This window comes from Pelodiscus sinensis, chromosome 1 (assembly GCF_052426305.1).
Source record: "Pelodiscus sinensis isolate ZL-2025 chromosome 1, ASM5242630v1, whole genome shotgun sequence".
NCBI lineage: Eukaryota > Metazoa > Chordata > Testudines > Trionychidae > Pelodiscus > Pelodiscus sinensis.
In genome coordinates, this window is record NC_143052.1 from 143,064,430 (window position 1) to 143,092,022 (window position 27,593).

General features: G+C 49.4%; 2 protein-coding genes and 1 long non-coding RNA gene across 4 annotated transcripts; 1 reads left to right on the forward strand and 2 right to left on the reverse strand.

Annotated features, from left to right (window-relative positions):
* Positions 1-72: 72 nt before the first annotated feature.
* Positions 73-10,038, reverse strand: LRRC23 (leucine rich repeat containing 23). Of its 2 annotated transcripts, none has more exons than XM_014574095.4 (7): positions 9,493-10,038; positions 9,214-9,326; positions 7,598-7,755; positions 7,370-7,500; positions 1,629-1,765; positions 763-985; positions 73-495 (listed from the first exon to the last, which is right to left on the reverse strand). In XM_014574095.4, exons 1-7 carry the CDS (start codon positions 9,592-9,594, stop codon positions 457-459), a joined length of 903 nt encoding a protein of 300 aa, XP_014429581.1. In that variant the 5' UTR covers positions 9,595-10,038; the 3' UTR covers positions 73-456. The 2 variants fall into 2 exon arrangements, with proteins under 2 accessions (XP_014429581.1, XP_089627965.1); XM_089771839.1 differs by having other exon boundaries at positions 83-495; positions 7,598-7,851; positions 9,493-10,033.
* Positions 7,679-23,835, forward strand: LOC112545979 (uncharacterized). Its single transcript, XR_003089569.2, has 3 exons — positions 7,679-7,807; positions 16,801-16,887; positions 23,701-23,835. It is a non-coding gene; the product is annotated as an uncharacterized LOC112545979 (long non-coding RNA).
* Positions 18,859-25,948, reverse strand: TPI1 (triosephosphate isomerase 1). Its single transcript, XM_006124145.3, has 7 exons — positions 25,734-25,948; positions 21,386-21,509; positions 21,190-21,274; positions 20,951-21,083; positions 20,577-20,662; positions 20,379-20,466; positions 18,859-19,489 (listed from the first exon to the last, which is right to left on the reverse strand). The coding sequence occupies exons 1-7, from the start codon at positions 25,843-25,845 to the stop codon at positions 19,371-19,373; spliced, it is 747 nt and encodes a 248-aa protein (XP_006124207.1). The 5' UTR covers positions 25,846-25,948; the 3' UTR covers positions 18,859-19,370.
* Positions 25,949-27,593: the final 1,645 nt, after the last annotated feature.

The window sequence follows — 27,593 nt, forward strand, 5'->3', positions numbered from 1 at the left end:
CCCGGAGCTGCGATGAGTCAGGATTTAGAAGAAGCTTTGCAAACAGCACGTAGAGAATGGAGAGAGAGCCAGAGACATAGAAGGAGAGGAAAGGAGCGGGGGGCCTGGATAATCAACTACACTCACTCCAGGTTCATTAATATTTTTTATTCAAAGCAGAAAATATTGCAGGAGCTTCAGACTGCACAATTCAAACTGACAATTCAAACTAACTGCCCCCTCCTTTGTGGGCCTCTGAGGAGCAAAGCCAGCTGCACCGACTGCAACAGAATGGCATTTCCCTGGGCAGCACAAGTGCGTGTCTGATGCCAACCTCTCCCAGGAGACAGTGACTGTGGGGCAGAGGAAGGGTCTCTCAGAGCCAAATACATATATCCATAGAACACTGCACCTGCTCCCTAGCCCACCGACTCCTGCCCCACGAAGTCCTGACGGACTTTAGGGGCAGCTGGCAGGTCACTCTGTCATTTCCCCCAGGACAGATTCTTCCATTTCCTGAGGGAAAAGAAAAGGGAGAGGTTAACAAGGATAGGTCCAGACAGTGCTTTCTTCCCTTCTTGTGGAGAAGGGAGCGTTATAACTACTCTGTTTTCTCAGTGCTGACCCTTTCATTAGCTAACAGGTCCCATGTCTCAGGCCATTTTGTATGATCAAACATGATCCAGAGGAGCACCCACCTGGGATTTTAGGCTTTCACTGAGACTGAGAATGACTAGTCCTTCTCCTTTCCCAGTATCTTCCTCTCTCTTCCCCTGCTCTTACCTGTTCCTCATCTTGACGTCTCCGCCGTATGTCATCAGCCTCTGTCCGCTCATCTTCCTCATAGAAATCCTTGTCGAGACGCTCCAGACGGGGAAGCAGCACCAGAGCCTCCATCCGGTATCCCCCTTCATCAAAACAGGGATTGTCCATTAGCACCAGCGCCCGCAGCATGGGCAGCACCTGCAGCTTTGCCATCTCTTGAAGGTTCAGAACCACATTCCCCCTGCAGAGCAAGACAGGAAGACAGAAAAACCCTATTCACTGAGATCTCCCAGCCAAAACAATCACCTAACTGAACAGACATGACAGGAACCACTGAAAGGGACTCATCAGCAAGCAGTCAGTCCTGAGTACTTGGGACTGATAGCTGCGGGCTCCCCAAACTGAGAGAGACAAAAAGAAAACCTCTCTGGGTTTCCTTAGGTGTCTCCTCTGTGCACAGACAGCCCTTTGGATCAGCCACTGTCAGCGTCTCCCCTGTACAGCAAATACCTAGGAGGAAAGGGTGTCTGCAGTCATCAACAGGCTACGCAAAGGGCAGGGGGACCAAGGAAGGTCGTAGCAAAGGGTACACATTGCAGCAGGGGTTTCTGAGATGGATGTGGACGGGCCAATCACTCCCAGGACACAGTGGAAAAGAGTGCCATCCCAAAGTGGTTGAGGAATCAGAGCACAGGGGCCCACTACAGTAGCTAGGGCCTGGCCCAGAGAGACCAGTGGGCTGGGAAGACCAACCCTTCCCCACCTGCTGGTGAAAAATGGTGTTCCCAAAGCAGCCAGCTTAACATGCCTTGGGGAGAGCGGCCCCTTTGCCCGCAGAGAGTTGCCAGCACTCCAGAGTGGTACCTCATCAGGGAAGCACCCACCGCAGATTGAGGTACTGCAGGCACTTCATTCTCTTAGAGAAGCCATCCAGGGTCTCGATCCTGTTGTCACGTAGATGCAGGGTCGTGAGCTGCACCAGATCCTCCAGGCCCTCGAGCCGGGTAATGGAGTTTTGGGCCTGAGCACCAGTGAGCGAGAGAGGCAGTTGGAGTTGGAGAAGAAAGGAAGTTGGGGAAAGGGAAGAGAGAATCAGAATAATGTTATATTGGTAAGATTAATTTCACTTCCCACACACTCATCACCCCAATGCACTGTTCACTGGGGCGGGGCACCGCAACTGTAAGAACCCCACAACGGAGCTGTGCAATGATACAGGATAGGAGGGTCAGTGGTATCTTGTTTCCAATAAAAGCTGCAGGATAAACTGTAGGGATGGAGAATAAAATAATCTGATTTGGGATTTGTCTACAATGGTTAACACCCTTTGCCCAAACAAAGGGTAGGAATAAATGAGTCAATTTTCAGAATGGAGAGAGGTAGCTAGTGGTTACCAGATCAGATCTGGGACCAGTGTTTTCCACATCTTCATAAATGCTCTGGGAAAAGGGGTGTGGTGTAATTTGCAGATTATACAAAATTTAAGATCAAAGCTGTCTAGAAAAGTTGCAAAGGGATCTCACAAAACTGGGTGACAAAGCAACAAATCACTACCTCTATTTGCCTCTCTCCATTCTGAAAACTGACTCTCATTTATTCCTACCCTTTGTTTCCTGCCTTTTAACTAGTTGCCAATCCATGAGAGGACTTTCTCTGGTCCCATGACAGCTTACTTTGCTTAAGAGTCTTTGCTAAAGGCTTTCTCAAAGTCCAAGTACACTGTGTGCAGTGGATCACCCTTGTCCATATATTTGTTGGCCCCTCAAAGAATTCTAGTAGATTGGTGAGGCATGATGTGACTTTACAAAAGCTATGTTGACTCTTCCCCAACAAAGCATTCATCTACTGTCTGTTCTTTACAATAATCTCCACCAATGTGTGAAATACTTCTACTGCTGGTCCACATAGAGAATGGCAATCTATACTGCTATCAGTTATCCTGTTACCTAAGTGGCAGAGGTCTGTGCAGTGAATCCAACTTTGCTAATGACACCCCACGCTAAAAGAACATTATTAAGGTTGCAATCAAAAGTTTTAAAATGCCAGAATTAAAACAACCTGTGCAAATTTAATTCAGCCCACTTATGTATACATATTGGCTGTGTCTACACTGGCAAGTTATTCCGGAAAATCAGCCGCTTTTCCGGAAAAACTTGCCAGCTGTCTACACTGGCCGCTTGAATTTCCGGAAAAGCACTGACGATCTAATGTAAAATCATCAGTGCTTTTCCGGAAAAACTATGCTGCTCCCGTTCGGGCAAAAATCTTTTCCCAGAAAACTGTTCCAGAAAAGGGCCAGTATAGACAGCACAGTAGTGTTTTCCGCAAAAAAGCCCCGATCGCAAAAATGACGATCGGGGCTTTTTTGCGGAAAAGAGCATCTAGATTGGCCACAGATGCTTTTCCGGAAAAAGTGCTTTTCCGGAAAAGCATCCTGCCAATCTAGACGCGCTTTTCCGAAAATGCTTTTAACGGAAAACTTTTCTGTTAAAAGCATTTCTGGAAAATCATGCCAGTGTAGACATAGCCATTATGATACAATTAACATGATCACAGTACACTTGCTTCAGTTCATGCACTGGATGGACAGTGCTCAGGGAGTAAATCAGAGCTGTGTAGGAAAGGATGCTGTTTTCTGAAGGACCTTTACCTTGTTTGTTACAGAAGTTAGAAGGCATGTAGTGAAGGAAGCAGGGGGTTGTAGGAAGAGAAAGGAGGATCTGTTTCATGGTTAAAGCTGCCCTGGAGAATTGGGATTCTGCTGAAGTTGTGAGTGCTCATATCTGCAACTGAATCAGTGGAAGCTCTGCTTTGAGATTAGCGAGACACAAGTTTCATTTGCTGAATACATGCTGCTTATGATCAGCTTATGATCTACTAGGTATTTTATTAGCATCCTTTTTCATTATAATTGCACCCAATTTGCCAGACACAGAGATAAAGCTCACTGGGATGTAATTCCCTGCATCACCCCTTGAATATTTTAGGTACAGCATTTGCTACTGTCCGATCTTCTGGAGCAGTGTCTCATTTTAAAAATTGTATATCATTGCTAGTAACTCAACCACTTCATTCTTGAGCTCCTTTAGAACTCTTGGGTGTAACCATCTGGGCCCAAGGACTTACTGCTATTTAATGTATCAGTTTGTTGCAAAACCCAACTGACATTTCAATCATGGACGGGTCCTCAGACTGATCTCCCAAAAAGAATGGTGGGGTGGGGAGCTCTCCTCCACAACCTCTGCAGTGAAGAATGATATGAAGAATTAATGAAAGAATTAATTCAGCTTCTTTGCAATAGCCTTGTCTTCCTTGAGTGCTCTTTAGCGTGTTGATCAGGCAGTGATCCCACTGATTGTTCAGCAGGCTCCCTGCTTCTGATATCCTTTTTTTTCTGTTAGTTTTTGTGTCTAACTTGTTGCACTTCAACTTATTTTTTTGGGCCATGCTCCTTTCTATTTTCCTCAGAGGGCTTTATTTTCAGTTTGTAAGGATGATTTTTTTCCTCTAACCACCTCTTATATTTTGCTGTTTAGCCAAGGTGGTTTTTTTGTTATTCTCTATTTTGTTATTTGTTATACATTTCGTTTGAGCCTCTATTATGGTGTTTTCATCTAATTTCCATGACATTTGCAATAGTTTCACCCTTGTGACAGTATCTTTTAGTATCTGTTTAACTGGCTTCTGCATTTTTGTATAGTTTCCCTTTTTGAAATTAAATGCTGCTGTGTAGCCTTCTTTGTCATTTTTCCCCTACAAGGATGTGAAACTTCATTATGTTATGGTCACTACTATGAAGTTGTTCAACTATATTCACCTCTCAGACCAGATCCTGTACTCCACTTAGAACTAAATCAAGAATTGCCTTCCCCTTTTCCAGGACTAGCTCCTCCCAATAAGCAGAAATTAATTATATCTAGAAATGTTACCTCTGCGTCCCATCCTGATATATGCTCAGTCAGTATAGGGATAGTTGAAAGTCCTTGGTCTGACTACATTTTCTGCGTTTGTAACATCTCTAATCTCTCTGAGTATTTCATAATCATCCTCATCCTTTTAGTCAGGTGATCAGTACTATATTTGTACGGCTGTATTCTTCTTATTAATCAAGCATGGATTTTCTCTTGAGATTTTATAATACAATTTGATTCATATAAAATTTTTACTTTATTTAGCTCTATGCTTGCTTTAACATCTAGTGCCACTTCCCCACCAGCACAACCTACTTTGTCACTCCTATGTATTTTGTACCCTGGTATTATTGTGTCCAAATGATTTTCTTCATACCATCACGTTTCTGTGATGCTATTATATCAATGTCCTCATTTATAACTGGCACTCTAGTTCACTATCTTAGTTCACGTTCATTCTGTCAATATTTAGTTGTTTGCCTTCTTTTGCATTTGACTATTCCTCACTAGCCCCTATCGGCTGTGTCTACACTGGGCCACTTATTCCAGAAAATCAGCCGCTTTTCCGGAATAAGCTGCGAGCTGTCTACACTGGCCCTTGAATTTCCGGAAAAGCAACAACGCTCTACTGTACAAAATCAGCTGCTATTCCGGAAAAGCTATGCTGCTCCCGCTCGGGCATAAGTCCTTATTCCAGAACACTGTTCCGGAAAAGGGCCAGTGTAGACAGCCCAGTAGTCTTTTTCCGGAAAAAAGCCCCGATTGCGAAAATGACGATTGGGGCTCTTTTCCGGAAAAGCGTGTCTACATTGGCCACAGATGCTTTTCCGGAAAAAGGGCTTTTACGGAAAAGCAGCCTGCCAATGTAGACGCTCTTTTTCCGGAAATACTTATAACGAAAACTATTCTGTTTTAAGCATTTCCGGAAATTCATGCCAGGGTAGACACAGCCATCTTGTTTACAAGGATATAGAATGCCCTTCTATAAACTCATCGGTAAAGGGTGTTTCCACCCAAACCATGTATTCTTCTAGCCCTGTCGACTTTCTCCCAGCCCTTAATTCACAAAATTCTCTCAACCTTTTTAATTGTACATGCCAGCAATCTGGTTCCTTTTTGTTTTAGGTAGAAACCATTCTTCCAGTATAGGCTCCTCCTTTCCTAAAAGGTTCCCCAGTTCATAATAAACTGTTTTCTTATGTAGCATCCTTGGCAAATCTATGGACTTTACTTCTTTTAACTTAGGATCCTTTTGACTAATCTGATTTTAATGAAATCGCCCTTTGTAAAGCTTAGGGTCAGTGTCACTTTTTGTTTTCCTATTTGCCCAGTGGATGTTGAATCTAATTATACTGTAGTCACTATCACTGAGTGGTTAGTATGTGTCACTGAGGCTAGGTCTAGACTACGGGGCTTTATCGGAAAAAGCTACCCAAATTGCAGAGTTGCACTCTGCAATTTGCATAGCTTTTTCCGATTGCTTTTGCGGAAGACACTTTTCTGTCATTTGGCCCAGTCTAGAGGGGCCCAAATGGCAGTAAAGCCTCCTCTTTTGGCAGATCCCTTAACTCTCATGAAACAAGGCTAAGTTGAGACTAGCTTTTCCTTTTGGCTGCTTTAGCTCAAGCTGTTCCAAGATGCAGTCCTTTCAGATGCTGACAAGTTTCTTCTCTGACCTATCAGCCCGCATCTTCAAGGGAAACTTGCCCAACACTTTCAAAACTGGGGTTGGAATAAGCCTTGTCAGGGAGGAGAAAGATGGCACTATTTCCCTACCTGCCTCACACCACACAGCCTGCACCTATTAAGGATCAAGAGATGGGTGTGTGCAAGTCTGCTCACATATAAAGTCCCCCACCCCAGCCTAAGAGAGGACCTATTGGACCCAAAGCTCCAATAATTCTGGAGATGACAAAGGAAAAATAAAGGGATGGGAGTGCAGGTCATAGGGTCAAAAGCAGGGACCCAGAGGGAGTCACATCCCCTACACCAACTGAGAATCTAGATGTGAGTGGGCACAAGCTCACCCACATCTAAAGGTCCCTTTCCCCAACCTAAGGGAAGGAGCTGCCAGACCCAGATCTCAGGTAATAATGGGGGGACAATTAATGAAAAACAGGGCTGGGAGTAACAGGGTCAAAAGTGGGTTGCTAGAGAGAGAGTCACATGCCCTGTTCCTGCAGGAGCAGGTCCAGTTGGGAGAGCTCTGAGTGCCTGCAGTGCTTTATCGGCTGCTGTTGCTCAGCAGCTCCCCAGCAGACTGTCTGCTGCATCATAGAGAGAAGAAAGTAGCTCTAGCTGTTCTGTATTGCCTGCTGGGCTTTGGGAACCTCAGAGAGTGTAGCAGGATTGAAGCCTGATTTGCTTCACCAGAGCCTAGGAGAGCACTTGGCACAGGATGCTATTCTCCCCAGGGAAGCACAGGGAATGGGTTAAAAGGGACGAGCTGAGGTTTAATAGGTCATCAGTTCTTTGCAGGGAACTTGCAGGAGGTTTCTGCTCACTTTGCACTGACTGAGCATGATGGGAACACAATAGGTCCCAGCATCTCCCCCAAAGAATTGATTGTGTCCCCCTGACCTTTCGGAGCATGTAAATCTCTCAGTCTAACAAGGCTGCACAGTGCTGGCCTACCACCACACTCACACATGGACAACCCAACAGAATCTCCACACCACTCACTGCAGCATAGTGCCCTGGTGAGGAGCTTTTACCAGGTAAAGATTCTTGAGCTTTGGCAGGTGCAGCCCTGCTGTGGTCTCTAGCCTGTTTCCTCGCAACTCCAGCGTGTGCAGGTCTGTCAGTTTCCCTGGATCCAGACCTGATATCACTTGGATTTCATTCCCTGAGTGACAGGAGAAACAAAAGGGTTAATTCCTCCAGTGTCCCATTTCCAGCACACAGTAAGGAACACTTTGTGGTGAGGGCTGGTACACACCCACCTTTAAGGCTGAGGCTGCCCAGACGTGGGTGGGTAATGCCCTCTGTGTCCTTGATACGATTGTGAGCAAAACTGGCAATCTGCAGGTAGGGCAGCTCTGGCAGGCAGGGACTGGTCAGCCGATTCCCATCCACCTTCAGCCACAGCAGGTGGATGAGGCTGCCCAGAGGAGACAGATCTCGCAGCAGGTTCTCTGACAAATCCACATAACGTAAGTGAATGTAGTTCTGGAGAAGGCTGATATCTGTCAGATCCCTGCCATAGGATGAGGATGTAAGACAAACATCCAATTTTCTTCCTCCTTTCTCTTTTCTCCGAGAGCTGGTCTCCACTCCTCTGCAGCTTACCTATATCTGATCTTGAGAAGTTTCTCTGGGTATGATGGAGGAGGGAGAAGGCAGACTGTGGAGTGAGCCAAGGGGTTTGAAACAAAGCCCCGAGGGACCCCTACTTGGAGTCCCTTCCCAGCTGAAAAAGGAGCTGTCAAGAGGGGGCAGAAACTAAGGGGAGGAAACCATAGAAGCTATGAAGAAATAAGTCCATCAAATAGTGGTCCTAGCATTGAGGGCTGGGTGGGGGAAAGAGAGAGACTGGGAAGGACCAGGCTGCAGTGCCAGGAGGTTGGAATACACAATTAGTGACAGGGCTGGTCCTGGAGGCAGGCAAGCAGGGCAGTGCCCTGGGTGCCAACTTCCACAAACCCCCTGAGTGTCTGCCAACGTGGGATTAAGTTCACAGGGATATGAGTTCCAAAAACTTCCAAGAGTGTTTTCCCCATGACATATATGGGTCCATGGTTAGCAGCAACTGGTGGGTGAGGAAGGGAGACACTTGAGTTGGCTGCTGATTTTGGGGTGGTGACAGTCACTTGAATAGCCCCAAGAGTCAACGCAAAGAGCATAGCTCTGGGGGTGGGGGGTGCTGTCAGCCTCCCTACTACACATCAGGAAAGAGCTGCTGAGAGCGTTTCGTGGAGCATCCAACTAACTATCCACCTGTCCTGTCTACCCAGTCACCATGCCCATCTGGATATAATACTGGTGTTCTCAATAATGTATCTGAGCATCAGCCTCACTCTACTAGTCAGAGCTGGCTAACTGTGGGAAGGTCTCCACCATCATGTCCTATCAGCTGCAATCTGGGAGCCCAACCAGACAGACAGGGCCACAGAAATGCTTTAATGACCCAACAAGCTGATCTCCAGTTGGCCAGTCATTTCCTGATGCCAAATTTGACTTGGAAGAGCAGCAAGAGGCCTATGTGGATATTGGGGGGGGGGGGGGAAGCAAACACAGGGAGGAAGGAGGGCCACTAACAAAGTGACAGTCCCAAAGCCCATTTCCCTTTGGATCATCCCAGAATACAGTCAGAGGTAATCCAAGGTATGATCTGTGCAGGATATTGAGTGGGATGCCCCACTAATCATGATAGCCCAAACAGAAATAAGCCCTCGCTAGTAGGTACTGCAATCCATTCCTCCATTAAACATTATTCCAGAATTTCTCCCCTGGCTGCCCCACATCTTCCTAAAAAGGGTGCTTCAGGAAAGGTGTTGGCTTCTGTCCTGCTGCCAGTGGTTGGGGAGGAGGATTTGACTGTGAATGTTTCCACACTCACTTTTCCTTTGCCTCTAGTTTCACATAGGCATGAGCCAAGCCGTTGCCTGTTTTACACAAGAGGGAGAGGCCTTCCTTCATTATCTCCTCTGTCAGAAGGCGGGGAGTCAAGCTCTGAGAGAGGATGAGCAAAGGAAAGAGACAGAAACAAACAGTCAGTAGAGAAAACATCACAGAAAATAAGGCAGGGTCAGACTCTCAGCTCACCCCTAACATCCATGACCCCCTACACATTCCCTCCCTTCATGCTCAGGCTCCTTTCCAGGTCAGCCTTCCTTACCTCCTCCTCCTCCTCTGTTGGCTCCTTCTCTTCCTCCCCCTCCTCCCCCTCCTTTTCCGGTTCGTTGGCATTGTAGTCGTCCTCAAACTCCTCATTCGACATCTTCCCGGACTAGAAAAAGCCCTGCTAGGAGAGAACGTAATTCTGGCCAGAGAGGCCGGACAGTCCCAGTGTGTCAGCAGCGAGGAGATCCCTGCCCTCCCGCCGCACCTCTGGCTGCAGTGCGGCCTGCGCCGACGGCCCCTTGGCGGAGCTCAGTGTCTGCACGCTGAGGCACAGCCCTGTCCTGCTGAGGACCCAGCACCTGGCTGCACGCAGAGGCCTGGGAGACCTCTGCCAGCGGGGGCCAGAGGGGCTCGGTGCCTAGGGGAGAAGCCCCGTGTCCCATTCGCCACCCAGTGCCAGCAAGGGCCCAGCGCCTGGGCCTGGGCTGGCACCAGGGCCCCAAACCTGCCCCCCAATCTCCACGGGGGGGGGGGGACTGACCCCAGCTCTGAGCTGCTCCACGAGCCTGCAGCCTGAAGGGGGGGTTGTTTACTGCTGCTATGGAAACCCCGAAGATGAATGGGTGGGAACTGTTGCTAGGTTCTGCTGCCATGGCAACACTTGGTGACTGACAAGTCCCAGTAGGCAGAGTTCTTAGGAAACTGGCAGGAGCCAGACTGGGGAGAGACTCGGAAGCTTGTTTGCAGCCGCTTGATAGGAGCAGGCGGTGCGTGATTTGCATGAAAGGAGGGGTCCTTTGAGAACGCGCCGCGGAGGGGAGGGGCCAATGGGCGCTATTATGACATCATTGCGCTGCAAAGGCAGCGCGGCAGGCGGTCACTGTTCGGCGCAGGCGCATGGGCTGTTCTGCGGCTGAGAGGCGCGGAGTGGGTGTGGCTGCGCCCGTAGGCCCCTGCAGTGACGTTGTCGGTGCCTGTCAGTTACGCTTTGCCCTGGCGCCCGGGCCATGTGGAACCGCGCGTGCTGGCACTAGCGGTGCAGCTGCAGCCCTGCGTGAGGCGCTTCCACCCTGCACCGTCTCTGCAGCTGGGTTCAGTGGCTCTCTGCTCCCACCACCGTACAGATTGTGCCAGCGCCGCTGTTTTGAACCCACACTGAGAAACGGTCAGGTTCAGCCTTGCTGGGTGTCAGTGGCTGGCCAGCCACCGCCAGAGTGTAGCTAGTCCCCACATTCGAGGTGCTGGTCCCACGATTGCTAATGTACACTTGTATGTCACGGCCTAACATTCCTCTTACAGAAGCTGTGACTCTCCCATTCTGCCCATTGAGATCAGGCTGATTCAATGTGCCTCTAAACCCCTAGCTCATCTGTCACCTAAGAATTGCACCGTGACCAGAGAGCAAGGCTACGTCTACACTACAGGCTTCTTGTGCAAGAACTGTTTTGCGAAAGAGTTCTTGGGTGAAAGATCTTCCACAAGAGCACATCCACAGTGCCATGTGCTTTTGTGCAAGTGTCCATGGCAGTGTGGACGTTCTCTTGCACAAGAAAGCTCTGATGCCATTTTAGCCATCAGGGCTTCTTGTGCAAGAAATGTTTGTTGCCTGTCTACACTGCCTTCTTTTGGAAGAGCTTTTGCACAAGAGGGCTTATTCCTCCTCAGGAGAGGAATAACTTTTCCGGAAGAAGCCCTGTTTTCCGCCGCTATACTGTAAATTTACTTGCGCAAGAACACGTGTGCAATGTAGACAGCTGGCAAGTTTTTGCACAAGAACAGCTGTTCTTGCACAAGAAGCATGCAATGTAGACACATCCCATGTGTGAAACATCGGGACAGGGAATAGGGGGGTAAGAGGTGCCTAGATAAGCCAAGCACTCAAATATTGGGACTGTCCTTGTAAAATCAAAACCTCTGGTCACCCCTAACATATACCCAGTTTGCTCCTGCTACCACTTTGCACAGGATCACTTGACTTTGCTGGTCAACAAGATCTGCCACATTCCCCTTCTCTTTGCCCCACAGTTTCTTTGTTCCACTGTTCCAGACTCATGGTTCCTTGAGGGCTCTCCCCATTTAAGTTCTCTGCCTGTTTAATTTGCCCAGTCCTAAGCTCACTTCCTTTGCCTCCATTATCATGGTCCCCTCCCTCCTTAATTTCTCTTTTCTGGTACCTCCTCTCTTAATGCAAGCCTGCTCCTCTTCCCCAATCTCAAACAGCCACCCCTTCCAACTCTTCTGCTACACTAGTTACTGTCCCTAACTTTGTCTTTCCTCTTTTCACACTGTTTCAACCACCATCTTACCTTGCTGGCTCAGAAATCAACCTCACTGATCCCAGGCTGTCTCCCTGACTTTGTGTCCTATGGGGGAAATGGATTAGATGATATTTAATGGAGCTTCTCCATCTCTTGGGCAAACTCCTGGAGCATCCATAGGGAACAAACCTGCCTGGAGTCACTTCTCTCTGACTTTGCCAGACTGGCTCTATACCAGGAATTGAAGGGACTCATCTCACTAATTCTCCAATTACCCACAGTCATTATTCTCATGTCATCAGGGGATTTCTACATAGGGCATTCCAGACCCTTTGTAATCTATCGCATGCTTTGCCTCATCCCCTCTAACTCCTGCAGAAAATCCTGGAAATGCCTTATTAGACATGCTCTTGCATTACATTTCTATTGGTAAAAATAATCTGGAAAACTGGTTCTGGACAAAAAAAGGGGGGTTGCTTTTTCTTCCTCACCACTTCCCCTTTTTCACTGATGGGGGTTTTGTTTGTGTTTTGTGGGTATTGGGTTTTGTTTGAGTTTAATTTTTTTCCAGCCTGACTTTCACAATAGTAATTCAGGTCTTGTCTACTTGGTTCTTCCTGGAAGACTCTATGAAGGACTGGAGAATGTGAATTCTTATGAGTTTGGATTAAGAGGAGAAAGGTCTTTCCTTGTATATCATCTAACAATATAAAATGTCTACCAAATTGTTTAAAGAAAACCTCTTTTTGTTAAAAACCCAACACCACTCCATGACCTGTGCAGAGAACTTCCATTCCATATATCTGTGGCCTCTATGGCACTGGTTGGCAAAAAGTAAGGAAGATGAGATTTGCCATTCCCGATAGTTCTCCAGTTAAGAAATAAGCAGAGTCCCACCCACTCAAAAAAGTCCTTTCAGGACTCTCTGTTCTCCATAAAGAAGCAAATGATTGGCACAAATTCCATGTACTTTTTCCCTTATCATCTTGAACCTTCATGGGCTTTTGCTCAACTCTTCGTCTGGCAGTGCTGAGCAAAAGAGAAGGAGCAGGAGACCAACAGATCAGAGTCTTATCTTGCTCTGATCCCTGCCCGAGATGCACCTTGTTCTAAGAGTGGCAAAGAAATCAAAAGGTCATGGCAATACACAACTCCTCTTGAGCAGTGTTTCTTAAACTTTTTAAAACCGAGGAAGATGATCTTCCAATTTTTTTATGAGGAACACCAAGGATTTTTTTTGTTGAGCAAAAAGAAAAGAAAAAGGGTGTGTATGGGGGGGTGGGGAGTAACTGAGAAAAAAAAGCTCCTGCCTCTTTAAGGGTGGCCATTTTGAACTCTGTTGTTCTCCACGGCACACTGGTGTTCCCCAGAATACAGTTTAAGAAACACTGCTCTTGAGTATTCCAGGATCTCTTCTCTCACTGTTTACATAGCCCCCACTGCCTCATCCCTACCAGGGAACAGTCCCCCAGTCTTGTCAGAGATGGGCATTATTCTGCTTTCTTCTCATGGAAAATCTGTAGATCTTGCAGTTTATGATTTTTCCTTGAAATACCCAAACCCTGAACACACATCACAACCATATTTCCCAGGGAAGGTGGTTTTTGCCATACTGAATTTTAGCTCCCCCCTTCATGTGATAATGCTTGTGATTTCTTTCATTATGAAATTGTAGCTAAATCATTTAAATTTGGGACCACAAACCCTACTTTGTGTTAATCATATTTGCTGTTTGGTATCACAAGGCAGACCTGTGTATTTTAGTGATAGCATCTCATAGTTTCTTAATATATTTAGCTTGAAGATTAACCTGACCTTTGAATTTCCTTGTTTGCAATGCCTGATTTGGGGATAATTACACCATCTCTTAAACATAATTTACCCTAAATTACTCGTCTATGCTTTCAGCCATAACTCCATTTCAACTTAGATTTTTCCTGCAGTTCTTTATTGGAGTTGTCATTTTTCTCTCCAGAAAGACTGTTAATTGGCTTGGCAGCTAGAGGAATAAAACTTCTTCAGCATTTCGCTCCCCCTTACCCCCCCAGTTTCTCTCTTGGCCCAGCTGTGGTGTGCAGAGATAAAGGGCCCACACCTGCAAGCTACCAAATGCCATCAGTTCCCATTAAAGACAGTGGGAGTCGAAGATACCCAGTGTCCCTGGGATGCATTTCCGAAGAGTTCTGCAAGCAAAGCCATTTCCTTTGTAGGAGTCAAGCAAGCAAAGTGCAAAGGGAAGGCCCGGCCAGCTGGGCGAAGCTGACTGTCTAATGCAGTGTTGTTCCCTGTGAAACCTGGAGCCTTGTTGCTTCTGGAATTGTGTGTTTTGATTGATCTGGAGCGTTACACCGAAATTCATGTTCAGGCCCTGAGCAGCCATGTGGAAAGGCAAGGGCACAATGCTCCTAGGTAGACATCACAAACAGGGCTCAGGTACTGCCTCAGTGTTGGTTCATGCTGGAGGGGAAGCTGAAGAGCTGAATGCCGGGAGGCCAACACTGGATCACCAGAGGGTATGAGTCAGATGCTCCATGCTTTGTGGCAGAGGGGGATGGGTGTTGAATATATGAAATGTGCTTGCATTTCTACTTATTGGTCAGCTGAGGGCGCTCCAAGTCAGGCAGTCAGCAGCCAGGTTAGGTCAAGCCTGGCGAGCCTAGAAAATGGGGAGAGAATATAAAGATGCAGCCTGTGGATGTCCAGCATTCCCAGCCCCACTGAGAGGGCTGGAGTACAGGACCTGTGTCTCCCACCTGGCACCACAGGGCCCTAACCCCCTATTAGTGGGAGATCCAGCTTCTTAGGGAGTAAGGGACCAGAACAGGGAATGGAACCTGGATGCCCTTCACAACAGGACAATGACAGCCTCAGGGCTGGGCCAAACCACGGTAGCACTCCCCACCCGCCAGGCAAGAGCCTGGGACAAGGAATGGAACCAGGATTTCTTGAGTTCTGGGCATAAATGCCCCCTTGTCCAGTGGGGCAGCAGTGGAGGGAAGCTCGTGGACGTGTGTCAAACCCTTGAAGAGATAAGTAGATACCCTTTGTGGAAACGCAGGTGGCGGCAAGAGGAGTCAGAAGAGGGTGAAGGAGCATGCAGAAGTTTCACATCTGTCTTCACTCACAGAACTGACTCCTATTCCAAGATGGGGCTTCCTTCCAGCTCTGCTAAAGCTCCCAGCCCAACCCTGCAGCGGCAGATGCAGCTAGTGACTCCTCTTAACATAATGGTGCCTTGCAAATTCAGAGACAAGTTCATTCCATGGGCCTTTTATGAGGGCTTACGTACACTACAGGTTATGCTGTATAACTTACTAACAGATTTACCTGGCATTGCTCAGGTCTTTAATTCAATTAAGGGTTTTTGTATTTTGAAAAGTATAAGAAAAATGTACATGCTTTATTTAAATGATTGTATTTTTCCAAAGTACAGTGTTATTTTTAAGGTTAATTTTTATTTCAGATTTCTTTAAACTATTAAAAAAAAATAGTAATTTTTTTAAAATGGGAATTTCATTGAGTGTATTTTTTTCCTTTATCCCTATAAACTCTTACCATTTGCTATGTTTTAGCAAAAAAGGGCTATAATCAATTTGGTTTCCAGTAACACTGTCTTCTAGTTTTCAAACCTTAAACTTTGATTTAGCTGTGCCAAAACAGCATCACTCTAAGGCTGTGTCTAGACTGCAGGATTTTTTTTTTAAAAAAGTAGCCTTTTTTCGAAAAAACTTTACCTGCATCTCGACTACAGCCACATTCTTTCAAAATTAAATCGAAAGAATGCGGCTTTTCTTTCGACGGCGGTAAACCTAATTTCACGAGGAATAACGCCTTTTTTCGAAAGTGCTCTTTCCAGACTGCCTGGGTGCTCTCTTTCAAAAAAGCAGCTTGCTTTTTCAAAAGTACTGGTTGCAGTCTAGACGCTCTTTTTTGAAAGAGGCTTTTTCGAAAGTATCTTTTGAAAAAGCCTCTTTCGAAAGAGGCTTGCAGTCTAGACGTAGCCTAAATGTCTGTTTTATCTCTTTTCTGTAAGATTTTTTTGAGAAGCAGTCCTATTCCAGGTTCATCCTATTTTTCTGGCTTGGTTCAGTCTCTTTCAACATTTGCTCACTTATGTCAATTTTGAGGACTGTACTTAATTTAGTGATTCTCTCTCTTTTCTGTTTGGTTTTATGAGAAGCAATCCCATTCCAGGCAATCCTGTTTTCTGGCACAATCAAACCTTTAGGTTGTGCATTCTTGTGCAGAACATATGCAAATGAGGCACAATGATGAATATTGCTGTACCTCATTTGCATACTTAATGAACCATCATTTTTGCACAAAGGGCTTTTGCGCAAGAGCAGTTCTGCCACTTATTTTCAGGCAGAACGGCTCTTAAGAGGGTTTTTTTGTGCAAGAAGGAGCAGCCTATACCGCTCTCTTGCGCAAAAATGATGGCTCATTAAATATGCAAATGAGGCATGGCAATATTCATTGCTGTGCTTCATTTGCATATGTTCTTGTGCAAGAACGTGCAATGTAGATGTAGCCTGACAGTACTTTAAGTTATGGTAAGAGGAGGCTGTATAATGATTTTGCTGTTTAGGAGTTCTTGATCAGACAAACTTTCTACATACTAGATGTCACTTGGATGTGAAGTAAACTATAGTGACCTAAGTGCTAGTGAGGACAGCCTGTGCTGGTGGGAGAGCTTTTCCAGCTGACATAAAACCATATCCACAAGAGATGGTAGCTATTATGCTATGGGGAGTTCTCTCCCTTGGCAAAGAGCATCTTCACCAGACTTGGTGCAGCTGTGCCACTGTAGATTAGCCCTGAGGAAAAAGCTGGAATGCTAATGAACAACACGTTCCTCTCCACTTCTTTGGTTCTAGATCCTGCTCCAACTGAGAGTATGGTCTCTGCTCGGGAGAGAACTGGTTGCATCACAAGCAGTGAGGGAAGGATGTAGAAAGGGGATGAAGCAGTTGGCCCCTAACTAAAGCCTCAGACACAGGACAGAGCTAGGGGACCACATGAGGACTCCTGCTGTGCTCTATAGCACCTCTCATTGAGGGAATTGGGAGCGCCCCTGAAGGCATGCTGCCTGTTTCTCTCTCCAGAGCCTGAGTAACATGGCCCATGATTCTTTGCTGTCTGAGCACAGAGCAAGTCCTTTCTGCCCATCAGGGCATGGGAGCTGAAGCCAGGTAAGAGGGCATACCAATTTTCTGGGGTTTCCCTGGACTCTTCCTCACCTCCACCTTACATAGCACCACTCAGCTGAAGGGAAGTGGGCCAGCAGGACCTAAACGTTGGGGGAGGAAAGAGAAAGCCAATGTGTGGCTCAGGCTCCAGTGCAGGCAGAGTTGGATCAGATGGTAATTGGTGGGGTAATCCCTCCATTTTCCCTGGGACCAGAAGAATTAAGTCTCCCACAGATAACTGGGGTATAGGGCAAACACAACTGGAAGCCAACAGTGGCTGTAAACAGTACAGCAAACAAAAAGCTTGTAGTCCAGACCACGAAGGGGGTACAGGACACACAAGCCACCGTAAGGCACTACATGCTTGGGAGAACTGACAGGCCCAGGTGCTGTGAAGACTCACCCTGATAAAGGTGGCTATAGAATATGCTCCCCTGCAGTATAATTCCTATGTAGCCCTGCTGGGCAGCAATGGAGACTCATGGGGCTGAGGCACTAGCAAGTTTTATCCTGGAGTCAAGGGGGCAGCTACCCTCATTACCTCGCCAAAGGGCCAGGCAGAGGTGGAATACTGTCTAGGGAGGTGGGTACACTGAGATCTAGCATGGCCAAGACCCATCTACAAGCACTTTCAGGGGTTGAAAGGCAGCTCTGAGTGCTGTGTGGGGGCAGGGCTAGGCCAGCACGATACCCCTGCAGAGGGAAAGGGCATTTAGGTAGGGGAATAGTGAGGAAAGACCCTGTGATTGGGAAAGGAAGAAAATCTCTATGGGGTGGAGAGCAGTAGCTCTAAGTGAGGGGATCTTCAAATGAGATGGAAACTGAAACCAAATCTGACCCCTTCTCCCCCTAGACCAGAGGTGTCCAACCTGTTCTGAAGCAGTAGCCACACTCAACTGGCCAAATAGCCACATGTGGCTAGAGTGTTGGACACCGCAGTCCTAGCAGCTGCAGCTCCACCCTCAACTGCCTCCCTCCTGCCTAGGGAGCAGCACCTGCTGCACCAGTGAGCTGTCCAGGGCGGTGCAGGCTGTACCCATGTACAATGTAAGGACTTCCCAAAAGGCAGTTACCCAAGGCTGGTGCCTTTTCCTGCTAGTTCCACCATCATCCCCTCCCCACCATGTTCTCAGTTTGATGAGGGTACTCCTTCCTCTGGGCAACCCCCCAGCAGTCTCATTTCTCATGGGGTGGGGAGGAGAAAGGGTATACAGTGGAGGTGGCAAGAATGAGTGGCTGCCACCGTACTCACTGACACTTAGCTTCACCCTGACATGTTAAACAACTCGGGGGGGGGGGGGGGGGGGAGAAAGGTTGAAGGGCCACAACAAAGGCTCCCACTGCCATCTGCAAACAGGATGTAGAAAGGGGCCAGCTCAGCTCTCAGGGTGCTGCCTGTCTGGAACACACTCCCTGCTGCCAGCTGGACTAAGTGTTTTAAGTTAGCTAGGGAAGCAGGTAAGCCCCTCAGCCCACAAATGGAAGGTGCAGGAGCAGGCAGGGGCTACAGCTGCGTTCTCCACCCAGCAAGGCAGCAGAGGCTGTCTGGATCAGGGCAGTGCCATGCCACCCAGGGAAAGATGACCATGGTGCTGTCCCTCCATACCAGGACGAAGGGGAGCAATTCACATGCCCACTCAATGGTTCCCTGCTGCCGGGCGTGGAATGACTGCAGCAGCCAGCATGAAGTGACTGTTCTGTCCCAACCAGGAGACTGGCTCAGTTGAGAAACGAAAGCGCATGTGCCAGAGAGCCCTGTGATGATACAGCTCTCGGGAGACTGCCTGAGCTTTCCCCTGAAAGGGGCCCCAGCAGTAGTTCCAGCCCAAGGCACCGCTCTGAGAGGGACCAGCTTGAGGACGAAACCCCACAGCACCGTGTCCCTACCACATTCACCCTGCAGGAAGCTCCCCCTGGGTGTGACCTGCCTTCTGGCACGCTCCTCCCTCCCCCAATGACTGCAAGGAGACAGAGTCCGGTGCCACATGTTTATTTTGAATAGTGACGGCGGGTTAGGGGACATGGGAAAGCTACGACGTTTCACAGGGATGCCAGCTGCCAGGCACTCCCTCCCAGCTGCTCACCCCCCAGGATGCCTGGTGCAAGAGGCAGCCTTTCCTCCTCTCCCCAGCCCAGGAGCCCGCCTCACTGCAGTACCCCAGGAGGAGTGACAGACAGGCCCTGGACTCTGATTGGTCTACCAGGCACATGGGCACAGCCAGCCAGACCATCCACCAGCCAACAGTTACTTTTGCCCACTTAGGAGAGGGGGGCAGGCACGAGGTGGAGACCAGTAAAACCCCGCCTCTGGAAAAGGCTCCCTGCCAATCAGAATCCAGCAGGGTGACAGCGGTTAGCAGCAGCAGGACCGATTACAGTGAATGGGGCAGAGGAGTCATGGGTGAGGCCATTACAGTGAGGGGATCGTAGGGGTGAGCTTCCTTCCCCTCCATGATGGCTCCCCCTTTTGGGCTCTAGGGGTAGGTTCAGTGTTTTGCATTGATGATGTCCAGGAATTCAGGCTTGAGGGAGGCTCCGCCCACCAGGAAGCCATCTACATCATGCTGGGAGGCCAGTTCCTTGCAGGTGCCACCAGTGACTGAACCTATCAAAGGAGGAACAATTCCAAACACCGGTTAGACACCCCATGGTGAGTGCCAGGGGCAGGATGGGGAAAGGGTTGGTTAGCTGAGCAGATGGGGAATAGATAGAAGCAGTTGTACCCTGTCTACTGGGAAGGGTAACAGACTGAGTGGTTAGTTCACTGCCCCCCCCCCCCCCAACCCCAAAGAGGGTCCCGGAGCTCAGGAAACAGAGAGGGGGGAGTGGGGAAGTGAAGCATGTCCCTTTAGTTAGTCAATGGAAAGCTGGTTGTGCTATTGAAGAGTCCTATTTCACTAGACAGGTGGTGAAGCACTGGGATGGGTTACCTAGGGAGGGGGTGGAATTTCCATCCCTAGAGGAGTTTAAGTCTCAGCTTGACAAAGCCCTGGCTGGGATGATTTAGTTGGGGTGGCCCTGCTTTGGGCAGGGGGCTGGACTCAATGACTCCTAAGGTTTCTGCCAGCCCTAGGATTCTGGAGTGGGGGGAGGGGGGAGGGAGAAGCTACTGGCACACCAGGTTCAGCTGGTATCATTAATAAATAACCCCCCCCCCCCCCCAAGAGCAACTGCGCTTTCCAGTCAGAGGTCCCAAAGGGCTTTTCAAAAGCAGCAAGTTTCATTATCCCCATTGTACACATGGGGCAGCTGGGACATGGGGTGAAGGGACCTGCCCAAGGTGACCCAACAAGTCAGTCAAGGAGTAAGGAATCAAGTCCCAGAGCCTCTGTCTATTGGGGGAGGGGGGAGGGGGAGGGGACACTGCCTGAGACAGCAGTGGCTCATCTGCCTGGCAGAGAGCAGCTGTACAACCAACAGCAGAACCGAGCAGAGGCAAAGGGGGGTGCCTAGTGTTAGGCACTAGAAAGGGCAGGGTGCCCAAGGCTAGCTACCTCCATAGATGATGCGAGTGGATTGAGCGACAGCTTCGGACACATGATTTTTTAGCCACCCCCTCAACTTCTCATGAACCTCCTGAGCCTGCAATGAAACCAGAGCTGCATTACTGGGACCCCAACCTCACTGAGGTTCGAGACCCACCGAAGAGGGGTGAGAAAGACGGACGCTTGGCTCCTTAACCCTGTTCATACCTGCTGGGGAGTTGCCGTTTTGCCAGTTCCAATAGCCCAAACTGGCTCATAGGCAAGCACCACCTTGCTCCAATCCTTCACATTATCTGGGGCGAGAGAAGGAAGCAAGTGTTATTCGGGAGGTGAGGGACAGCTCCGCCGCTGGGACTGGCCAGCAGAGCAGCTGTCTGACAATAGAACAGTTATCGGAGGAGCAGCTGGGAACTCAGACTGATACCCCAAACAAGCATGCACAAACCCAGCTCTGCGGCACACCTGGAATGAGTGATCAAGAAGTAATACTACATTTCCCAGGGGCTCACCTGAGGAAAAAGCAACAGAGCAGGGATCTCCGCCCAGCTGTGGGCTAAAGGGAAAATGCCCTCCACACTTACCAGCAATCACTTTGGTCTGTTCAAAAACCACCTTCTCTGTGATGCCAGCTTCTCTCTCATCCAGCTTCTCCCCAATGCAGGCAATGACACTGAGACCCTCAGCCAGGGCATGGGCCACCTTCTGCCCAATCAGCTGGAAGAGGGGAGGGAACAGTTAGCCAAACTTCACACTCTGGAGCTCAGCTCCCCCCTCCGAGGATGTTAAAACTGTTTCCTCCTTACATCCCAAAGTAGCCCACCTCATCAGACTCCCCAAAAACATGTCTTCGCTCCGAGTGGCCCAGGATCACCCAGGTGGCACCGATGTCCTTTATCATTGCAGGGCTGCAAGGGGAGAAAAGGGAGAGATGAGGGCCTTGCCTCTGTCCTGGGAAGAGCCCCCATGGGGCTCAGTCTCTAAGTTAATTCAGCTCTATCACCCCATAGCAGGCTCACCTGATCTCTCCCGTGAAAGCTCCCTTTGACACCTTGTAACAGTTTTGTGCTGCAACCCCAATCTTTGCATCGAGCTTCTGACGGGCGAAATCAAGGTAAATGGTGGGGGCGCCGCAAACAACATCTGGAGGGCAAGAGAGGGTGTTAACCATATGGGGATGGAGCAGATATCACACTTGATCTTCTCCCAACAGCTGAATCCTCTTCCCCCCGAGATCCATCCCCTGATCCTTTTCTTATCCCTCAACCCGCCCCTACCCCCGGTGCTTATCCCTACTCTGCCAAGCTGTAGCAACCCTTCAAAACAAAAAACCTCCACACACAAACCCTACCACACACATCACCCTCACTGAAACTTGGGGCCCCAGCAACACAGTACGGATGTTTCTCCTCTATTATGATCTTCTCTTCTTCTTTTAAAGGGACGCATGGCAAGCATCATGAGAGGAAGCTCAGTTTAACGTTTTTACAAGTTTCCCTAGGAGGGAGGTGAAGCACTGAAATGGGTTCCCTAGGGAGGTGGTGGAATTTCCATCCCTAGAGGTTAAGTCCTGACTGGGATCATTTAGTTGGGATTGGTCCTGCTTTGGGAAGGGGGCTGGACTCGATGCCTCCTGCACCAGCTCCTGAGGTCTTTTCCAAGCTGAATCTTCTATGGTTCTATATGAGAAATGCAAGAAGCATCTGACTAAAGAAGAGTTTCAGTAGGGAGGGGAACCCTGATAGAGCCCATTTAGGGAGGGATAAGAAAAAGCTGCTCAGGAGCTACTCCCTGGCAGTGTATGGGGTCTGGAAGCACGAGTGAAAGGGACCTGGAGTGGCACTACCATCACTGAGATGTTGGGTCCCCAGGTATTGGTCCCTAGGGAACAGATTAGAGGGAACCTGGGGAGGCAGATTCATCATCCTTATGATTATGGGAGGTACCCAACACGGGGATAGGACAAGTTACTGAGGAAGCCAGCCTGGGAGTTCCTTAGGCATCAACTCAGGGCTTGTCTGCTCTCTGGGAGCTTCAGTGGCACAGAGACAGCACCGTGGCTAGGCTGCTACAGCTCTTGAGTTTAGATGTTTCCTAAAGCAGTGCAAAGGCTTCTCCCAGCCCTGTGGCAAATCCACCACCCTGCGCAATATTTCAAAGGCTCAAGCGCCGCAAGGAATGCAGGGCCAATGCCCCACTCACCCTGCGCAGCTTCTGCTTTTGAACTGTAGCCCGGCAGTTCAAAGGTGGAGGCGCCCTGATTGACTAAACAAATAGTCAATGGAAATCCCATCGACTACTTGATTAGTTAATTAATCTAAATGTAACATCCCTAGCCAAGTGAGGAAAAGGCACATACACACTAGGGCTGTGTCTACATTGGCATCCCTTTCCGGAAAAGGGATGCTAATGAGACACTTTGGAATTGCAAATCCGCGGGGGATTTAAATATCCCCCGCGTCACTTGCATTTAAATGGCTTATTTTCCGGAGAATCACGTCTACACTGGTGCTTTTCTCCGGCAAAAACCCTGAGCCGGAAAAAAGCGGCAGCCATGTAAATGCAAATGCCGCGGGGGATATTTAAATCCCCCATGGATTTGCAATTCCAAAGTGTCTCATTAGAATCCCTTTTCCGGAAAGGGATGCCAATGTAGACACAGCCAAGGTGTAAACCAAGGCTGCTGCTTCCTTTGAGCAGGTCTGGTCATGTCCACTAAATGCACAGGCTTCCAAGCACCATCCCAGGCAGGGTAAGCCCTAGGGACCTGCCTGCAGTAACCACATCTTGAAAGCCTTGATGTACAGTCTCTGGGGCCATCTTATTTGCACACTGAGAGCAGGGGAGACAGGGAGGCTTTGCCATCAGGCGAGCTGCCTCCATTTTGAAGGGTGCAGAGCAATTTTAAGATGGGAGGTTTGTGTAGTTTATTCATTTAGCTGGTAGCAAGAACAGTTGCGTAGTTATGTTGTATTACTGAAGCTATTACTTTTATGTTGTATTACTGAGATAGCTGAGGAGGAAAGCCTGCAGCTGCCTAGTCTTGCCTTCCCCAGCAGGGGTCACTGTACTAGCTACTGGTACCATCTCCCGCACATAATTATTATCTCAGGACCTGGGGCTAAGAGAGGCTTCCACCAGCATCCCTCCTCTCCAATGCCAACCCCTTGACCTTTAGCAGCCAACAGAGATCTGGTTTCCAAACCAAGTACAGTAGCTGATATTTTTAACCCAGACACCACTGGTTATATTTAGGTCTCAATCTGCTCAGAGACCTTTGACATTTCTTCAGGGCACTTCCCCCAAAATAGCAGTTTCTCCTTCCTCATTACAGGACCCTCCTAGCCCAAAGAGATGGGTAGCACAAGATCCAGAGGCGGAGGATATTTCAGCGAGGAGATGATAGTGGAGAGAGAGAAGACTAGCTAGCTGTTGCTGGATGATGTAGATGCCAACTGAAGCAGCCACAAAGGGAGGTGGGGAACTGGAAATCTATCTGCAAGTACAAACCCTGGGGCAAGGAGAGATAACAAGGCCCTGGGCTGCACAAGTAAAAGCTACACCAACCTAAATTACACTGTGATTTTAAACTGACTTAATTAAACCAGCACGCACCTCATTACAACTGAAGTCGTGATATAACGAGAAGTTGAGCCTGGTTTAACTCAAAGGGAGTTTTGCAAAAGTTGTCACCAGTTTTTAACCCTACCCGTTTAATCAGTGCCATTTACAGGATTATATCTTTTGACTAGAATGCGGGCTATGGGGTGGGGCCAGGAATGAGGGAGGGGGCCTCAGGCAGGGGACTGAGGTGCAGGCTTACTTGCAATGGCTCCTGGTCAGCAGTGCAGTGGGGTGCTAAGTCAGGATTCCTGCTTGTCCTTGCACCACAGACCATGCTGTGCCTCAGAAGTGGCCAGCAGCAGGTTCAGCTCCGAGGCAGCTGTGCAAGCAGCTCTGGGCGCTGTTCTTGCCAGCAGGCCCTGCCCCACCCTCCCAGCTCCCATTGGCCAGGAACCCTCAAAGGGAGTGGGGAGCTGGTGCTAAGGGCAGGGCTTGGATCCCCAGAGTACCCCCCACCTAGGACTCTGGGGCACAGCACAGTCACCTGACAGCAAAGTGACCCAGTACTGGGCCACAACCCCTCCCTGGAAAACCACTGGTTTAGACAAATCCAAGGAGGGAATGCGGCGAGACTAAGCCACCAGAAGAATTCAGGGTCCATCTACTAGTGTCTATGGGCACAGATGCCTGGCAACAGGCTGGAGGCCTGTTCTTTGGAACACTGCTGCCTAGCACCCCAGGGAAGGATGTCCTCTGCTGGCTGGCTCAGCGGGAGTGGGACACTCCAGGTTACCCCCCTCTTCAGGTTTCAGCTGGAAAGCCAGGAGGAAGGCTCTCAGGTCCTCCCAAAAGGGCAGTACCCATAATGCACAGAAACTTGACCTTTCATACTTCGGGGCGGAGCCAGCAGCAGCAGGATGGCTGATGGAGGGGAGCAGCACGAATGGGACTTGGGAGACTGGCTGGAGGCAGTGGGTGGAGCGGGCCATGTGCTCGGATTACCTGTGTATACCTCGCTGTATCACTTCCCTGCCATGAAATGCGCTTGGGCCCCATGCAGGTTGGGCTCTCGGTGCTTGGGGGCCAGATCCCCGAGGGCAGAGTAGATCTGGCGGGCCTGAACGCTATGGCTCTGGCAGGGGGGAGAGAGGCGGACTCTCCCGTCCCGGATCGGTCTCCCTCCTGCCCGCCCCTTGTGCCCTAGACAATGATCAAGTCCCGCCGGCCCCCTGCCGCGCGGCGGGGAGTCCAGACTGCAGCAGCCGCCTAGTCCACATGGCGCTTTCCCCGTTCGCAAGCGCAGGCGGCAGCAGCAGGAAGCGAGTCACTGGGTACGTGCGGGCAGGCACAGCGCGAGGGGAGGGGACGAGCGGGAGCGCGGGCACAGGAGACCCGAGGGGAGCTCCAGCAGCCCTGCCCCCAGCCAGCTCCACCTGAGCCGCCGCCGCCCAGAGCCACCCACTGCGGGGCTGCCGCACCCTAGCTGCCCCCTCCCCCTGCCTCGGCTAGCGGGTTAGCTCAGCAGCCACTTGCCCCAGATCTCTGTCCACACCGTTCCCATTAGCCTCAGCGGGGCAGCCCGGGAGAAGGGAGGAGAGGGATGTAGATGGGGCTGGGGTCTTGGGCCTACCGCAGTCAAGCGGGGCGATGCTCAGGACCGAGCCAGGCTCCCACAGAGACCAGCGAGGCAGCCGATTGCAACGTGAACAAGCAACGACTCTGGGACCATCCCTAGAGACACTAGATAGAAGCTTCCCTCCCACCTCTGCACTCCCAGTCTACAACCTTGCCCCTTCCCCTCACCAGTGTCCGCCGGGATCTTGCCGCTGTTTAGGGTGTGGATCAGCTCGCCTAGGCTCTTCTTATCCCCGTTCATCTTCCAATTCCCCCCCACGAAGAATTTCCTTGGTGCCATGATGGGTCGGGTACTGCTGCCTGGCGCAGAGCCGAAGGAGACTAGAAGGTCAGTAGGTCCGTGTGAGAAGCCGGCCTAGCAGCTCCCGCTCAAGCTTCTTTATAGAGAAGTGATCCAGGGACACGCCCACATTTGTCTAAACGTTCCACACGCTCCGCCCCTAGAACGTCCCCACGCTGCATTTGCTCCATCTCATGAAGTGCTAACATTCCTCTAGCTCCGCCCCTTCCGCGGCGCCGTTCCGTTGGCAGTGGGAGCTCAGGGGCGCTACCTTTACTCGTGCCCGGGTAGGGGAAAAGGGCAGCGCGAGGCCACAATTGTCTCCATCATCTATGACTCCAGCTGAGAGGGTAAACAAATTCCTGAGCTCTCCACGATCTGCTGTCAGCAAGGCTCCAGCTGCCAAATGCAACTTGCCCTAGAGGCACCTAATGCCTGCAGTGCCTCAGGTAGCCATGGTGAAGGGGCTAGAGTAGGAAAGGACCACCAGTTCTGGGAAAAGAACTGTCTTCTTCACCCACCTCCCTGGAACGCAGTCTCCATGAATCAGAGAGGAAGTGGGCTTGTCTGCTTAACTGTCATCATTAAAGCAGCCATGAATATTGGGGCGCTAGGAGGAACCTATGAGGTTACAGCAGGGAACCCAGCATCCAGGCTTGGATTCTACACTCAGCTCTATGGCCTTGACCAGCTCTGGGTCTGTTTCTATCTCTGTGAAATAAGACAGTAACACAGTCACTGTATAGCTCGTCACACCTGTCTGAAAGGCTTAATTATTTCAGAACTATAAATCTTTGAGCTGCTTTGTTCTACAGGCCCTGGACTACCATCACCTCCCTTCCACTTCCAATAGAGCTCATTTTTAAAGCCCTGCAAATCCATAGCTATCTGTACCTGCAGCTGTAAATGCAGATAGCTATGGCTCATTTTTACAGCTACAGGTGCAGATATAGATACAAATTTTGTATCTAGAATCCTGTAAATCCAGGCAGATATCCGCATCTCATTTGTGCAGAATCAGCTGTGGATCCAAAATTATGTAGCAGCACAGGGCTCTACTCATTTTCCTATGGATGGAAGAGAAAGGTGGGCAGCTTAGAAAATAATAAGATTGTAATTTATTATCAGCTGCCCTGGCACTTTCTCCTGGGAATCTGTCCCCCCTCCAATGATGCCATGATTAGAATCCAGAAAGTATAACTAATCCGCAACTCAGAACCTAGCTGTTTGCCTACACCACAGAGGACAGGTCCCAATCTGCAGGAAATAAAGAGTCTGTGTCCTGGTTCAGTGGGGCATACACAAGAGGCAGAGTGCCAGGAAAGTGAGAACAGCCTCATGTGACCCCACAAGGACAAGAAAACATCCAGCACATACCCATAATGGGGTGTAACCAGAACACAGGAGTCAAGACCCATTTTCCAGCTCCACACACCTACACTTCACTCCCAAAAAGTAACCGGACTTTATTCTACATAGTCGTGTGCTTGTGTGTCACACATAATAAAGGATAGGCTTTTGTCCTGTAAAAGGAGGAACAAAACAATCACGTACCTTCCCCAGTAACTGGTCACAGAATGGAAAGGGAATTTTTCAGTCTAGCACACAGGGTATGAGAACAAACCTTGACATGGACCCTTTCCACTATTGTACCACTACAGAAAACCAAACTAGAGATGTGCTCACCAGAAAGGCAGACACATTGTGCACTGTGATTTCACAAGGGGCTGCATTGTTACACCAGGTAT

Bases quoted from the DNA above. Each gene is read 5' to 3' on its own strand.
- LRRC23 (XM_089771839.1), bottom strand. From the start codon at position 9,594: ATGTCGAATGAGGAGTTTGAGGACGACTACAATGCCAACGAACCGGAA. The intron at 9,327-9,492 runs GTAAGGAAGGCT...ATCCTCTCTCAG, and splicing joins CAACAGAGGAGGAGGAGGAG to AGCTTGACTCCCCGCCTTCT. The intron at 1,766-7,369 runs GTAAAAGCTCCT...ACTGGTGCTCAG, and splicing joins AGCTCAAGAATCTTTACCTG to GCCCAAAACTCCATTACCCG.
- TPI1 (XM_006124145.3), bottom strand. From the start codon at position 25,845: ATGGCACCAAGGAAATTCTTCGTGGGGGGGAATTGGAAGATGAACGGG. The intron at 21,275-21,385 runs GTGAGCCTGCTA...CTCCCCTTGCAG, and splicing joins GCTTTCACGGGAGAGATCAG to CCCTGCAATGATAAAGGACA. The intron at 19,490-20,378 runs GTAGCTAGCCTT...CTCCTTTGATAG, and splicing joins CACTCGCATCATCTATGGAG to GTTCAGTCACTGGTGGCACC.